Source organism: Doryrhamphus excisus, chromosome 6 (assembly GCF_030265055.1).
Source record: "Doryrhamphus excisus isolate RoL2022-K1 chromosome 6, RoL_Dexc_1.0, whole genome shotgun sequence".
NCBI classification, from domain to species: Eukaryota; Metazoa; Chordata; class Actinopteri; order Syngnathiformes; family Syngnathidae; genus Doryrhamphus; species Doryrhamphus excisus.
Genome location: NC_080471.1, coordinates 10,288,007 through 10,302,808, shown reverse-complemented (window position 1 = coordinate 10,302,808; position 14,802 = coordinate 10,288,007). Strand labels below are relative to the sequence as shown.

Sequence of the window (14,802 nt, the reverse complement as noted above, 5' to 3'; positions counted from 1 at the left end):
CTGCTTTGCCAAACTATACTGTAATAAAGTAAATGCAAATACAAACTACAATATAGGCCGAAATGAAAGGTAGTATAATTCTGAAAATAAAATGAGTCACAATGGTCTACTGAGGTAATTGTGCTTGTGCTTTATTTCGTTTTAAAAGTTCGTATTCCCTCAAGAAAATGTAAAAGATATACAAACAGTTTTACTTCTTTCTATTCTATTCGCTGAGATTAAAAAAAATCCAATCAAATTAAAATTTTCCGTGTATTGGAAGTAAATAAACGGCAAAAAATGATTTCCACAGGAATCATGAAGTAGTATTAATGGCGTCATTGCCTGTCGTCACACTTGAAGCGAAGAAGCAAACCGGATGTTGTGTGATGAACCTGTCAAAATAAAGAAAAAATACATACAAAAATCGACATTTGTTTGTTATCTCTGGGTACACACTGCCTTGTAATGTTTTAAAACGAGCACGTTAGTTGAAAGTGGCGTATCTGCAGCAATGCTTTGGAATGTAGAATAAACACACCACTACCGGAAGTTGTGCTTCGAACATCCACACTTAACGATAGGTGAATTGTCCTCGTCCTCACTGACATTAACTTGCGTCAACTTGAGACATCCCTGAGGGATCTCTTCGCAGCTCCGCACAAACAGAACACGCACACGTCGAAGACGACATGTTTAGTGGGATGCGGCCGGAGAACCGCGAAGAGTCCGGCATCCTGGATGCTGCGAGGCTCAGGCAGCAGAGGAGGCTGAAACAGGCGGTCCAGTTCCTTCACAAAGACTCGGCGGACCTGCTGCCTTTGGACGGACTCAAAAAGCTTGGAACATCCAAGCAAGGGGTGGGGATACTTTATATTTCACTGTCATGTAAACATTTGTATAAACCGAAATTTATAAATGAAATATTTTAAAAGCAAATAGGAAGAGGAGGAAACTGACAGTAACTTGTGAACTTGTGCAGTGTATGTGGGAAAAAATATTAAGTGTAATATAAGCGCAATAAAATAGGAATAGAGGTAATAATGCATAAAATAAGTAATGCCATTAAATATAAATGTATACATAAATACAGTGATAAAAGTTTGAAATGCATAATTAATTAGTAAACACTGTAGAGATTTAGCATTACGTTGGTAGTGATCAATGAGTATAATATATGAATTTATATTGTTGAAATTTGCATAATTTTCATGTAGATGACTTCAAACTGCATCAAGTTGTCTTTTATTGTCCTCGTAGTCAACATGATGTCATCTTCAATATTTGTCTCATGATGGATGGATGATTTGAAAGCGCTTGCTGTCCTTGTAGCAGCCGCATCACATCCTCCAGAAGCGGCTGCTGGAGGCCAAGTTGTCGTCGCGGGGAAGGTTGGGCGGATACGGGCTGTCACCAGGCAATAACAACTTCCTCCTGAAGCGCAATCACTCAAAGTCGCTCGACAAGGAAGATCCAGACGAGGATGACTTCATCTACGTGGCCTGCAAGGTGACTGATGAGGTGTGGAGTTCTCGTGCAGACATTACTAAGCCATTTTACCTGCTCTGTGTGTGTCTGTGTGTCCATCCAGTGTTTAGGGCAGGAGGTCCATGTGTTGATTGACACGGGCTGCAAACTGAATCTAATGTCCTCAGCGACTGTGGAGAGATTAGGGTGAGTGTTACTTTCTGTCCTCGCATAAAGTTATTTTTATTTGAAGGAAAGATGACTTGTAGTCATTCACGTCATCTCTTTATGTCTCTGCTGTTCAAGTGTGAAGGAACTGATGGAGGAGAACAAACTGGAGACGGACGCCTTCCCCTTCCAGCGTAAGCTTCACATGGATGCTTCCATCCAGGAGCTCAGCATCACCATCGGCCAAATGAAGATCAACTGCTCCTTTGCTGTCGTAGGTGAGGACCAGTCATTAGAACAGATTGTTCTCTCTCTCTCACAATTAATATATCAATCAAAATAGTATCATATATTATTTAATTGGGCTGCACGGTGGTTGAGTGGTTAGTGCGGAGGCCACACAACATAGACCCGGGTTAGATTCTTCGCTCAGGCATCTCTGAGTGGAGTTTGCATGTTCTCCCCATGCGTGTGTGGGTTTTCTCCAGGTACTCCGGTTTCCTCCCACATTCCAAAAACATGTTAGGTTAATTGGCAATTCCAAATTGTCCATAGGTGTATTTGTTCCTCACTAATACAGACTTTATCTTTTTCTGCAGAAAGCAACAAGCCACTGATGTGTCTGGGCAGCAAGACGTTAAAGTCACTCAAGGTGATTTACTAAGCATGTAATGCACTTGATGACTTGACCTGCAGAATGAAAATTGTGTCGAAATTGTGTGTGAATGCTGAAGCTGAAATGCTTTTTTTGTGAATATTAGAGCTAAATATTTGGGTGTGGGGATGGTTTGAATTCATTGAGAAATGTGGAAGTAGTAGCAGTTCTTAAAGGAAAACCGAGTGTGGAGCCCATTATCCACAATCATGTCAAACATGAACACATATTTATTTCCCTTTTCTGTGTATAATAAAAAGAGAAAATAAGTTAGCGTGAAAATAGGTACCTCCCATGACATCTTAGCTGGCTCACGCTATTTTGTTTTCTCTCAGAATAGGGAACAAAATATGTGTTCATGTGTCACTTTTTTTAAATTTTGCCCATCGTCCACAATCCTTATGTGAAACATGACAGCACAGCAAAGATGTGGGAGCTAACAAGGAAATTGTTGAATTGAATTTCAATAGGAATTTTGTCAGGTGGTTAGCGAGCAGGCCTCACAGCTAGGAGACCCAAGTTCGATTCCACCCTCGGGCATCTCTGTGTGGAGTTTGCATGTTCTCCTTGTGCATGCGTGGGTTTTCTCCAGGTACTCCGGTTTCCTCCCACATTCCAAAAACATGCTAGGTTAATTGGCGACTCCAAATTGTCCACAGGTATGAATGTGAGTGTGAATGGTTGTTTGTCTATATGTGCCCTGTGATTGGCACATATGGGATAGGCTCCAGCACCCCCGCAACTCTTGTGAGGATAAGCAGTAATGAATGAATGAATAGGCCATTGAAAATCAAGATGAGTTGAGGTTGTGTGCTCTGTGAGTGTATGTGAGTGTAGTCACGAGCGAGTGTAGTCACAAGTGAGTGTAGTCACGAGCATGTGTGTGGTTTGAGGACTAGGGAAAAGACAAACATTTAAAGACTGATACCACAACAAAAGATGATGATTTTTGCAGTGTGTGATTGACACTGAGAGCCAGACCTTCACCTTTGGGCGAACCACCAGGGAGCAAGTTCACTTTTTGAAAAAGACAGAAAGGTAAGATGTCGTTTTAGAAATGTTTTAGGACATGCATCAGGGCTGCACAAACAAAAGTAAATTGAATCCCGATTCACTTGCATGTATTCTAATGGATGTACTGTTGCCAATTTTTTTTTTCAGGATTTTTCGATTATTTTCAAATCAAATCAAATGCAAAGACATGCAACACAAAGTGCTTTACAGAATTAAAAACAATTACCAGAATTAAGAGGAAAAACAATTACAAAGAAAGCCCCTCCCTCCCACCCTCCATACTAGACACACACACACACAAACACACACAATAATACACATTCGGGAGACATGGGATGGGGTGGGGCCGTCCACACTGGGAGGAGCCGCAGGCCGTGCCATCGGGGGACCAGCACCCAGGCCCCCCGACTCTGACAGACGGGTGGATCCCCACATCAAAGGGAGGAACCCCCAGCTGGCTGGGTCGAAGGGACCCAAGGATGGCACCCCCTCAGCAGACCCGACACATCCCCCTGTGTGGAGGACCCCCCCTGAGGAAACACTGGAGTTTTTCAGTCTTCCTATTCATTTTTGTTAAGAAATTCCAAGTCAACTGTCCTTCCTACGAAGAACGACAGAAAAACGAATGGAATGTTCTTTAAAGCAGAATGAGACAATGGGGAGTGGAATGATAATAAAAACAACAATAATAATAATCAGAATGATGGTGGCCGGCCGGCATGGTGAACGAGTGGTTAGCTTGTAAGCCACATAGTCAGGAGATCAGGAAAAAGACCTGGGTTTGATTCCCTGCTTGGGCATCTCTGTGTTCTCCCTGTGCATGCGTGGTTTTTCTCCGGGTACTCCGGTTTCCTCCCACATTCCAAAAACATGCTAGGTTAATTGGCGACTCCAAATTGTCCATAGGTATGAATGTGAGTGTGAATGGTTGTTTGTCTATATGTGCTTTGTGATTGGCTGAAGTTGATGACGGGCTTCCTTGTTCTGCTTATCTCTCTGCAGAAACGTGTAAACCAAAGGCATCAGCAGCAATAGAATCGTTTCCTGCCTGTGTAGCACTTTGAATGCTTAACGCCACTGAAATCATCAGCATTCTTGTCACAGTTTGAGATTGATGGCGATATTGACAAATGCACTCAGTAATGTTCTTTACATGTAGCATTGCAAGCAGTTAAGTACATGTGTTGCTACTTTGGCATTAGAGAGTTTCTGTTCAAGCAGATCATTTTTTGACACAGTATACACAAAAATGTAAAAGGTTTTTGTGCTGTAAACTGTAAAGTAGTACAGGGGTCCCCAAAGTACAGCCTGCTTGCTTGTCCCATCACTTCTACTCTGCTGCATTACTGCTATTTCCTTGACTTGGTAGATTATTTTGTGGAGTCATTTTGATTATTCTTACCGTAAAAAGGCTGCAGTTGTCATTAATTATTTTTGAGAGAAGCAATTGCATTAATTCAGTGACCCTTTCGTTCCTTTTAATGAAATCTATCTTTACTTTGTGGGTTATTTCCAGTCATATTTGGAGTCGTTTTATTTTTACCTCTCGCTCTCATGGATTATTTGTAAGAGAAGCAATCACATGAATTAAAATACACATTCATCTGCATGGTTTTACTAACATTTCTCTAACTTTGTGGATTATTTCCAGTCATATTTGGAGTCGCTTTGATTATTTTTTTTACCATGAAAGGCGTCCTCTGTCATTAATTATTTGTGAGGGAATGAATTGCATTAATTAAAATATACTTTTTATAGTTGTACTAAAATTACTCTTACTTTGTTGATTATTTCCTGTTCTATTTGTAGTTTTTGTCATTATTTCTACAGTGGAAGAAAGACAGTGGCTGTCTCGGTCTACTCGTGAGAGGAGCCATCTCGATGAAACCCCACGTCTTCCATACCTATTTTTAATACTTTAATAGTCTTTAAACACATTTTAAATTCAGGTTGACACAATAATAAATAATTACAGGCGTACAGTACAGTATACAGCATTGTACTTAGACAACATCATGTCTTGTCAAAGCGTCTTCCTGCTGGAAAATTTTGAGTGAGTTGAGCGCCCTGTTTGGATTCATAGCCTCTGCAAAGATGAATAATTTACAATTTAAAGCAGATAAACAAATGCACAAATATGTGGAGGTGTATTGTACCTTGGATTGGTTTTAGAAAATGTTAAATATTAAATATTTCAGTATGCGGCCCTGCGTGGACACCCCTGTATTAGGGCAAAGCATTGTTTATTTATTGGTGATAAGCTTAGCACAATTGCATTGCATTGAGGATGCTGCTTTTTACAAACTCAATACATGACACTGGAATGTAGCAGAGTTCAGCAATGGAAATGAAATAAAAATGTTGGACTGGTTGTGTCTGTGCTATTCTGGTCTGCTGTGAAAGTGGGCCAGGCTAAATTAATTTCATACTAATGAGAGCTGAGACGATGAGGGTCCATCCCAGACAGGCATGACCGACCTAACTGGCGTTACCGTAGTGATGAGAAATGCTCGTCAACAGCATTTGGAGTGAGTGGCTTTGGAGAAGACTTGAGTGGCGTTTCCATGGACGACAGTCAACAAGACAGGGAAGGAGAGGCTTGTCGTCAGCAGCTGACTGAGAGAAAGACATTTTCCGGTGGGAAAATATTCACATTTTACGTCAACGTACTTCCATTTTAATGGATGACCACCACTCATTTAATTTAGGACATTATCAATACTATAACCCAAGGGTGTCCACATAGTGAAAAATGGAAGGATGCAACAGTAACAAATATTTTGACTTCCATTTTTTGGCAGAATATTTGTATGGAAGATATGTGCTTTTGGTCAACAATGGCGTCCAGGCAGTCGACACTGGCTACACTGGCCATGGGTCAGCCAGGCGGTAACACCACGTTTGTGTTGAACTGTTCAGCCGACATGCAAGCTGGTCTGGAGTCTGTGAAGGAGCTTCTGATCCAGACGCTTGTGAGCAAATCTTCCCACAGGGACTCGCTCTTCAACATTGTCTCCTTCTCAGGAAAGGTAAGAATCAAGGTGTCGTTCCAAAGTGTTCTTCTGTGGGGGTCTGATTTTGCCGACCCCCCCATGACAGGTAAGCTGCTGGTCCCCCTACATGCGCCCCTGCACTGCCCACTCCGTGTACACAGCCCTGTCCTGGATTTGCTCCATCACTTGCGGCCCAGGAAAGGACTTCCTGTCCGCCCTGACGCTGGCTTTCGCAGACCCATCATGCCAAGCGGTTCAGCTGTTAAGCACCACCTTGGCCGACCAGGCGGCAGCTGCCCTGAGGGCGCTGCCTGACTTAGCAGCTGGTAGGCCCATCAACATCCTTCACCTGCTGGATGATGGAGATCAACTGGACGTCCACACAAGAGACTACCTGCACGGTCTGACTCTCACCACAGGGGGGAGCTGTTATTTAATTCCTGTCAATCAGCACGGTGGCCTAGACCAGGTACGGCAGTGTTTCCCGCACTTCATACACAATAGGTCTGTCAGAGAATAAGAAGATGTAGCAGGAAGCATCAGTGTTGCCCACTATTTTTCGCAAGTAATCAGACTGTGATGTCACAGTGAGTCGGTGTTATAAAAAAACTCTGAAACCGAGCGTTCAGAGCCATCCCAAACATTTTTCAGGGCTCACTTCCAAATGCTCAAACCTCATTAGCTGAAACTTTAGCATCGTTTAACATAAGAATACAACATTCTGACTACATTTATAGGTGAAAAAGCATAACACGTCCCCTTTAAGAAAAAATGACAAAAAGAAGCAATACAAAACGTTATCTACCGCGGGGGTGCTGGAGCCAATCCCAGCTGTCCCTGGGCGAGAGGCGGGGTACACCCCGGACTGGTCGCCAGCCAATCACAGGGCACATATAGACAAACAACCATTCACACTCACATTCATACCTATGGACAATTTGGAGTCGCCAATTAACCTAGCATGTTTTTGGAATGTGGGAGGAAACTCCACACAGAGATGGCCGAGGGTGGAATTGAACCCTGGTCTCTTAGCTGTGAGGTCTGCGCGCTAACCACTAGTCTGCCGTGCCGCCCACCCCCATTACATTGAGATGAAATCTGCATTGCGTGTAGACAACAAATAAGTGATGGGGCCCTAAACAGGTCATAAGGTTTGAGTTTGCTTAGGTTGCAGAGTGTCAAGACTAAAATATGCTCGTGTTTATGTGCTCAGCCAGTCCCGCTGCACAGCGTGGAAAATACCTGTCCGGTCCAGTGTTGCTGTCCACCCATCTCTACCTGCCTCACAGCACAAAGAAGAACATCCACGCCACTGTGCAGGTGGGTCTCCATGGCAACAGCACCCTGTACTGTCTGCAAAATGATATGAGTAAACAATAAACCGCAGCTTCAGCTCTTTGTTGACTTCCTGTTGGCCTCCAGGGGTCACCCTCTTGATCCAGCGACTTCCTGTGAGCTTCCAGCCAGAATATCGTCCAGTTCGGAGTTCTTTCCAGGTTGTCGAGTGCTGGCCAGGAAGGAGTTAGATGCTTTTTATTACCTTGCTACTGTCATACAGCAAGTGCAGGTGAACATAGACATTTTAAACGTTGTCCTGCTCTTATCAACTTTGTTTCATCACATGTTCAAATTTGCCAATGGAAGGCATTGTATTTGTGGTTATTGCCATGTTCTATGGAAGCCTGTTTATATAATGTATTTATAATGTGTATGCTAGGACAAAGTTAATCAAACTATGGAATCAAACTATGATGAGTGAATTTAAGAAACAATACAAGCAGTTGGTGTTTGCTAAATACAAGGATGAAGAGTCTTGAACCAGTCATGATGAGCTATATATATCACTATATTGACACTTACTTATGTCATTGTATGGTCATATCACCCCTTAATTCGGTACATGACAAAAAAAAAATACAAAATTATAAAAAAAATTATAAATAACTCAAATTATATTAGAAAGGGGCGGCACGGTGGTCGAGTGGTTAGCGCGCAGACCTCACAGCTAGGAGACCATGGAGTTTGCATGTTCTCCCCGTGCATGCGTGGGTTTTCTCCGGGTACTCCGGTTTCCTCCCACATTCCAAAAACATGCTAGGTTAATTGGCCACTCCAAATTGTCCATAGGTATGAATGTGAGTGTGAATGGTTGTTTGTCTATATGTGCCCTGTGATTGGCTGGCGACCAGTCCAGGGTGTACCCCGCCTCTCGGCCAAAGACAGCTGGGATAGGCTCCAGCACCCCTGCGACCCTCATGAGGAAAAAACGGTAAAAAATGAATGAATGAATATATTAGAAAGGCTGGAACTCTTTATTCTTCACGTGAAATATTCATATATCACCTCGTACTTTGGTACGGGACAACAACAAAAAAATTAAAAATAAAAAAAAAACAAAAAAAACTATATTAGGAAAGCAGGAAGTGAACAAATGTAACAGTTACTGATTGTAAAAGTACCAGATGGAGGGGTAGGATTTAATTAGCTTTGCTTCTTCCTACTCCTTTTGGACATGTGGAACTGTGAACTGATTATGTGATGCACTCAATTGTAATCTGATGCATGTTCAAATGAAATAAAACCATTACCATTACCATATAGTAATATCCCAATCGTAAGTTTTATCTGGTAATTTGTAATTCTTATCTTATACCTATGGCTTTTTTTTTTTTTTTAATCTCATAATTATGACTTACTACTGGTATATTTTCTTTCTTTCAGTGGAGGAAATGGGCATTATTAAAATAAACATTATTTTCTGTCCAAACAGGGCCGTTCAGGAGTTTGGGTAGTGGACTTTGACTATACAGGAAGCGTCATCTTGGGTGCTTACTTCCCCTGGCGGCAGCAGCATCAGCTGGTTTCCTCCCCTGACATGGTCAAACACTGTGGGACAAACCCGCCTTCCCTCCGCTGTGGGGATGCTGTTCTATCACCATGGGAACCACACCTGCATAGATATGGCCCTGGAAGAGTGACCGCTGTGAGGGTGCATGGAGACACTTGTGGAGGTCAGGTGACATCATGTGTATTAGCGATGAGTGTGTTTATATGAAAATAAAGCATTTACCCCTTTAATCTGTGTGTCCGTCAGGAGAGGTCCAATGCATGCTTCAGGTGCGGATGTGGAACACATGCGTCTCTCTGGTACCCGCCAGTCTGCTTCAGACTATTTCAGCCTCTCATTATCATAGAATAGTGCTGGAGCTTCACAACCAGACGTCATCTCTCCATGGTTCTAGCAGCTCATGCTGTGTGTCTACATGCTGCTTGCGCTCCTCCACAAAGTGTTGGTCCTGTTCTGCATACGACAGATGGAACCTCGGGTCCAGCCTGGACAGAATAAATGGATGTGACATGACAGGGATTGATGACGGAGTTGAAATGGAGGGTGACACCAATGTGACACTATCATCGTCCTCTGATAATGAGGGTGCACTTCTTTCTGCTGTTAGAAGACGTGTAAGCCAGCAACGTCCTCCGTGGAGGTACTGGAGAAGAACAGGGCCAGAACCGCAACACACGAAAGGTTTGGATACATTACACTGACATCCTGTTCAAAACATGAGCACTCACCAAAGTATATTGGATCATCATTATAGGTAGGAATTTTATTAGTAAAATGCATTATTCTTTGGAAAAATGCAGAAAATAATGTAGGGTGTCCAAAAAATCATTTAGTAATTTTTTTTTAATTCTTGCTCAGTGTGTAAAAGTTTTAATGTTTTTATAATAGTTATATATGGTAATACGGGGTCTCCAAACTGCAGCCCTAAGGGTCATATCCGGCCTGTAGCTCATTTTTGATTGGTCCTGGGCATATTGTGAAAATAAAAATCATTCATATTACACAAACTTTAATGCACATCATCAAAGTGGCTCCCGCTGCATTCTCAACTTTCATGCTGGTAACGTTTGGACACCCGTTATAGTAAAATATGGTGACGTGTGATCATGTTTGTTTCCAGTGAGGGCGGCACCATTGTCATCACCTGTAAGATCCAACTTCCCTATTCTGCAAAGCAGCACCTCGCCCAATCACAGCTCTCAGTTTACTTCACTTCCTGGTTCTATGTCCAATCACGGCCCTGTGTTTCTTTCTGGTTCTCGGGGCAGAAAGGCAAGCATCGGCGCTGCTTTTGGAGTAACTCCATTTAAAGCATCAGGAATCACTGTATCAGGTCATGGACCACAAGGATGTCACTCCACCAGTAACTCCAGAGCTGCCTCCACAAGATGTTAGACAACATCACATTCTCTTATTACATTTTTTTTATTTTGACACTGTGCTGCATGATTTGGATTGTGGATAAAAACACTGACATAACACTTGGACATTAAAATAAACGTAAACGATTACATTAGTGGTGGTAGTCTTGCTGTGGCCAGGTCAGAGCTTAAACGTGAGATTGATCGTCTCGCCGGCGTTGAGGTCGACCATCTTAGTTTGCTGCTGTGAGCCTGGAAGGCTGGCACTGACAGAGTACGCTCCAGGAGAAACCTCAATGTAGAAATCTTCCCCTGACGTCGACCTTTTACCCTGAAGACAAGTTAATACCGTAAGCATTACATCACCCAACACTTCAACGTACAAGGTACAACGCTTGCAATGTTTACATCATCCATCCATTTTCTATACCGCTTATCCTCATGAGGGCCGCGGGGTATGCTAGAGCAGGGGTCTCAAACACGCAGCCCGCGGGCCAAATGGGGCCTGCAGAACACTAGTTTGAGGCCCCCGCCTTGATATGAAAGTTTAATGTTAGTGCGGCCCACGCAAGTTTGATATGGATGCTGTATGGTATCATGTACCCAGAAAAAATTATTACGTTTGATTAATGTTCATGTTAAAGGTTAAATAACTGTTAATAGTTATCCTCCCTATCCGTGCGGAAGTGGTAAGTTTTTGGCTATTTAAGTTTAAAGGAAATAACTTGAAGGCTACCGTTTAGGTCGCTAGCTCTCTAGTTTGCAAGTTAGCATGTGTCTCAAGACCCTGCAGTTGCACAATATGTTGTAAATAAAAAGAGTATAAATGTGACTATAGTCGGGTTTTGTCATGTCTACAGGGCTCTAATAATGCTTTGTTGATTTTAATCTGAAAAAAATAATTTGTCTACCCACCAACTATATAGGGTTTCTTAAGTTTTTATTATTTGCCGTTTTATTGTTATTATTATATTTATTTATTTATTACTTATTGATTGATTTTCTTTATTCTTGATTTGTTTATTTATTTTTCATCTTATTTTGTGTAGAAAAATAAAAAGTAAGATATTTGAGAACAGTGGAATGTTTTATCAGAGCTTTTCTTGTATAGAAAATCGAAACCAAAGCAAAGTTTATTCATTTTTCTGTTTTTACTAAATGCGTTTTTTTTTTGGAAAACCTGATGCGGCCCAGTCTCGCCCAGACCCTAGATCCAGTGGCCCCCAAGTAAATTGAGTTTGAGACCCCTGTGCTAGAGCCTATCCCAGCAGTCTTCAGGTCAGAGGCAGGGTACACCCTGAACATTCTATAACCGACGCATATCAGAGTGCAAGTGATGTACTCACACGTCGTATGAGTGGACGTGAAGCAAAATTCATATGCTTATGGAAGCGAGCCACATGTTTCTTCTCAATGTTGGACTCACACATGCATCCTGCCGTCTGGTAGAACTTCTGCAATACAAACAGTCAACAAGCGCGACACTGATTCAGTGTCTGCTGCAAACAGCGCCGCAGTGCAGCGAGGTGGTCACTGACTTTGCAATTATAGCAGGTCTGCGCCATAAACTCTGCGATGGTGGCAAAGGCCTCCCCCAGCTCTATCCGGCTTTCCTGAACACAACAGACAGCGATGACGGTCACATAAAGCACATCATCAAGCAGACAGACTCACATTGCTTTGTATTTCTTCGTCTTCGTCTTCGTCTTCAGACACTTCACCGATGTAGACCTCTGGAGTTGTCATCAATTCCATCCTCCGCCTGGATGCTCGCTCCAGCACCTGTAGGCCCAGGCGGGCAGAGCGCTTCATGGTAGACTCCAGCCAGGCTACAGTCGTTATCAACATGGCGTGGTCCCGCCTAAGAAGGAAAACCCAACACCTTTAAAATCCATACATCCATTTTGTACCGCTGATCCTGTTCAGGGTGGAAGGGTGCTGGAGCCTATCCTAGGTGACTTTAAATGTTTGAAACCAATCCCTGCATCTATGCAAAGAGGTTTTATATATTTCAAGAAATGCTTTGTTGGTTGTAGGCGACATTTCCCCCTCATATTACCACTCTATTCTCATTAAGTTATAAATTACAATATTTTTTCTGTTAATATTGTGACTTAATTCTGTTTTTGTCCTCATATTCTCATACAATTACTGATTCCCTCCATTTTAGCACTTAAGCTTAATGCTCCTAAATCTTTTTTTTACTGCAAAACTGCTACTTATTTGTTTCCTATAATATGGCTTTTAAAGTATTTTTTTCTTTAATACATTAAAGTATTTCTCCTTTATGCTTCTGAAAGGATATTTTCCCTCCTCATAACATTATTATTCTTAGAAAATTGCACATTTTTTCCTGTTAATATTCATTTATATTCTTGTCCAAATATACTCATAAATTTGTGCTCTTTACCCCCCATATTTGCTGTTTTTTCAAATTGTATTTTTATGTGCCCAAGGCCAACAAAAAGACACAGCAAATGATCAAAATAAACAAACACCATCAAATTAATGCATCAGGAAATGGCTGCAAATGCCAAAAAACCCACTCCTACCTCAAAAAACAACTGCATGAGAGAATGCATGTATAGTTCTATTCATGGATCATACCTGCTGGCCATTGTGCAGTTCAGCTCCTTCAGCTCATAAAACAGCCAAGTTGTGCAAAATGTACTGAAACATTGAACAGTTTGGGCATGCAAACGTTTAGTGGTCAAATTAAGTTAAAGAGCAAATTTGTATTGTGATCAATAGACTCACCCAAAAAAAGTTGAATTATTAAACTTTTCTTGTTGATTACAATCATTAACAACACATGGGTGACAATGGATGCTAGCTTACTGATGACTTATTGTCTTCCTTAAGCATTCCATCGTCGCTTTAACCTGCTTATTACATTGTTTGGGGTTAAGTGTTGCACTGTTTAGTATTAGAAAGTAAATATAGTCGGACTTGTCAGGTTCGGCCAGCGGTGACGTCATTACGTCAACAAGCAAGCAGGGCCAGCGAGTCTCGCGCAAGTTGATGCGATTACTGCGGGCGGGGACGTCGAATTGGTCATTTTAAACGTACGCGCTCGCACAGAACTTGTGAAATATTCGCCATCTTACCTTTGACTCGTCACGTCGTCCACGTCTACTGAGATATTTCTCCACTCCTCACAAAAATGACACTTTTCACACGACAGGACGAGCAATTCTTCAGCGTTTGATAACCACGCCCCCTGGAAAAAAATGCAGGAAGTGCCCCGCTTTAGACCACGCCCCCAACTCGTAAACCGCTCACCTTCACTAGACCTAAAATGTGCTCAATCCTAAATAGTTTATATATAGTTTAATGAACGTAACAATGGTCACATTTGTCTAGTATCTGCAGACTTTTGTTGAAGTGCATAAATGAGCCCCAAATACAGTATAGGCATTTTTTTCAACTTAGAAATATACAGCTGCATCTCAACTTGATATTGTGCAAAAGTTATGTGATATCAACCATTAAATGTAGACAATAGGAAAGGACATTTTTGCAGGTCATCTACTGATTTGAGAGTAAACCTGTAGTTCACAATGACCATTTTCAAAATACTTAATTTTTACTTTTATGAGTTTTAAGCTATAATCACCCTTAAAAATCCATTCTTAAAATACATGACTTTACTGTGTCGGCAATTTATAGAATGGCTTAACTGGAGCTTCTGAAATGTAACTTTTCAAAGACGTACGACAAAACCCAATTCCAATGATGTGGGACGTTGTGTTCAACGTTAACAGAAACAGAATACATAAGTCCTTTCCAATTGAATACACTACAAAAACAATTTAATATTCAAACTCTCCAGTTTCTGTATATTCTCTGAATATTTTTACGATCTATGCACCGTAGACGAAATCCCCAAATTCCTTGTATGTTTGTTGAGAAAGTTTTCATAAACAGTTTATTTGCTCACCAAGTGGTGGCTCTCGCCTCATCCTTGCTTGTGAATGGCCGAGCCTTTCAGGGAAGCTCCTTTCATACCCAATCATGGTACAGAGCGGTTTCCAATTAGCCTGTTCCAAATAGGTTTGACAGCACTCAACTTTATCAGTATTTTCTGCCACCTGTCCCAACATTTCGCAGGCAAATTTCAAATAAGCTAAGATTTGCAAAAAATAAAGTTTACCAGTGTGAACATAGTCAATCAGTTTAAAAATAATTTGTAAATCACTGTACTGAAGGTACAATTTCCACATCATCCCAACTGGAATTGTGCGCATTTTTTTTTGATGCATCTGTACATACAACGTCATTTAAATTAGAATATATCCTTGTGTATGTAGCTCTGCG

At 41.7% G+C, this 14,802-nt stretch overlaps 2 protein-coding genes across 6 annotated transcripts; one reads left to right on the top strand and one right to left on the bottom strand.

The window, feature by feature from the left end:
- Positions 1-552: 552 nt before the first annotated feature.
- LOC131131303 (nuclear receptor-interacting protein 3-like) lies at positions 553-5,055 on the top strand. Of its 3 annotated transcripts, none has more exons than XM_058075901.1 (7): positions 553-839; positions 1,312-1,488; positions 1,571-1,653; positions 1,753-1,892; positions 2,214-2,266; positions 3,225-3,307; positions 4,286-5,055. In XM_058075901.1, exons 1-7 carry the CDS (start codon positions 672-674, stop codon positions 4,293-4,295), a joined length of 714 nt encoding a protein of 237 aa, XP_057931884.1. In that variant the 5' UTR covers positions 553-671; the 3' UTR covers positions 4,296-5,055. The 3 variants fall into 3 exon arrangements, with proteins under 3 accessions (XP_057931884.1, XP_057931883.1, XP_057931885.1); XM_058075900.1 differs by having other exon boundaries at positions 1,312-1,500; XM_058075902.1 differs by lacking the exon at positions 3,225-3,307 and having other exon boundaries at positions 1,312-1,500.
- A 3,514-nt stretch (positions 5,056-8,569) lies between these two features.
- akip1 (A kinase (PRKA) interacting protein 1) lies at positions 8,570-13,710 on the bottom strand. 3 transcript variants are annotated; one of them, XR_009130160.1, is made up of 8 exons: positions 13,243-13,388; positions 13,093-13,155; positions 12,160-12,346; positions 12,024-12,098; positions 11,832-11,939; positions 10,637-10,816; positions 9,347-9,609; positions 8,570-9,257 (listed from the first exon to the last, which is right to left on the bottom strand). XR_009130160.1 is itself a non-coding variant. In XM_058075679.1 (7 exons), exons 2-6 carry the CDS (start codon positions 13,101-13,103, stop codon positions 10,667-10,669), a joined length of 531 nt encoding a protein of 176 aa, XP_057931662.1. In that variant the 5' UTR covers positions 13,104-13,155; positions 13,243-13,388; the 3' UTR covers positions 8,570-9,609; positions 10,637-10,666. The 3 variants fall into 3 exon arrangements, 1 of the variants encoding a protein (XP_057931662.1); XR_009130161.1 differs by lacking the exons at positions 13,093-13,155; positions 13,243-13,388 and adding an exon at positions 13,593-13,710; XM_058075679.1 differs by having other exon boundaries at positions 8,570-9,609.
- Between the last annotated feature and the right edge of the window lie 1,092 nt (positions 13,711-14,802).

Excerpts from the sequence above, each read along its gene's own strand:
- LOC131131303 (XM_058075900.1), top strand. The coding sequence starts at position 672 with ATGTTTAGTGGGATGCGGCCGGAGAACCGCGAAGAGTCCGGCATCCTG. Across the intron at positions 840-1,311 it reads TTGGAACATCCAAGCAAGGG|CAGCCGCATCACATCCTCCA; the intron begins GTGGGGATACTT and ends CTGTCCTTGTAG. Across the intron at positions 1,893-2,213 it reads CTGCTCCTTTGCTGTCGTAG|AAAGCAACAAGCCACTGATG; the intron begins GTGAGGACCAGT and ends CTTTTTCTGCAG.
- akip1 (XM_058075679.1), bottom strand. Across the intron at positions 11,940-12,023 it reads AGACCTGCTATAATTGCAAA|AAGTTCTACCAGACGGCAGG; the intron begins GTCAGTGACCAC and ends TTTGTATTGCAG. Across the intron at positions 10,817-11,831 it reads CACGTCCACTCATACGACGT|GGTAAAAGGTCGACGTCAGG; the intron begins GTGAGTACATCA and ends ACTTGTCTTCAG.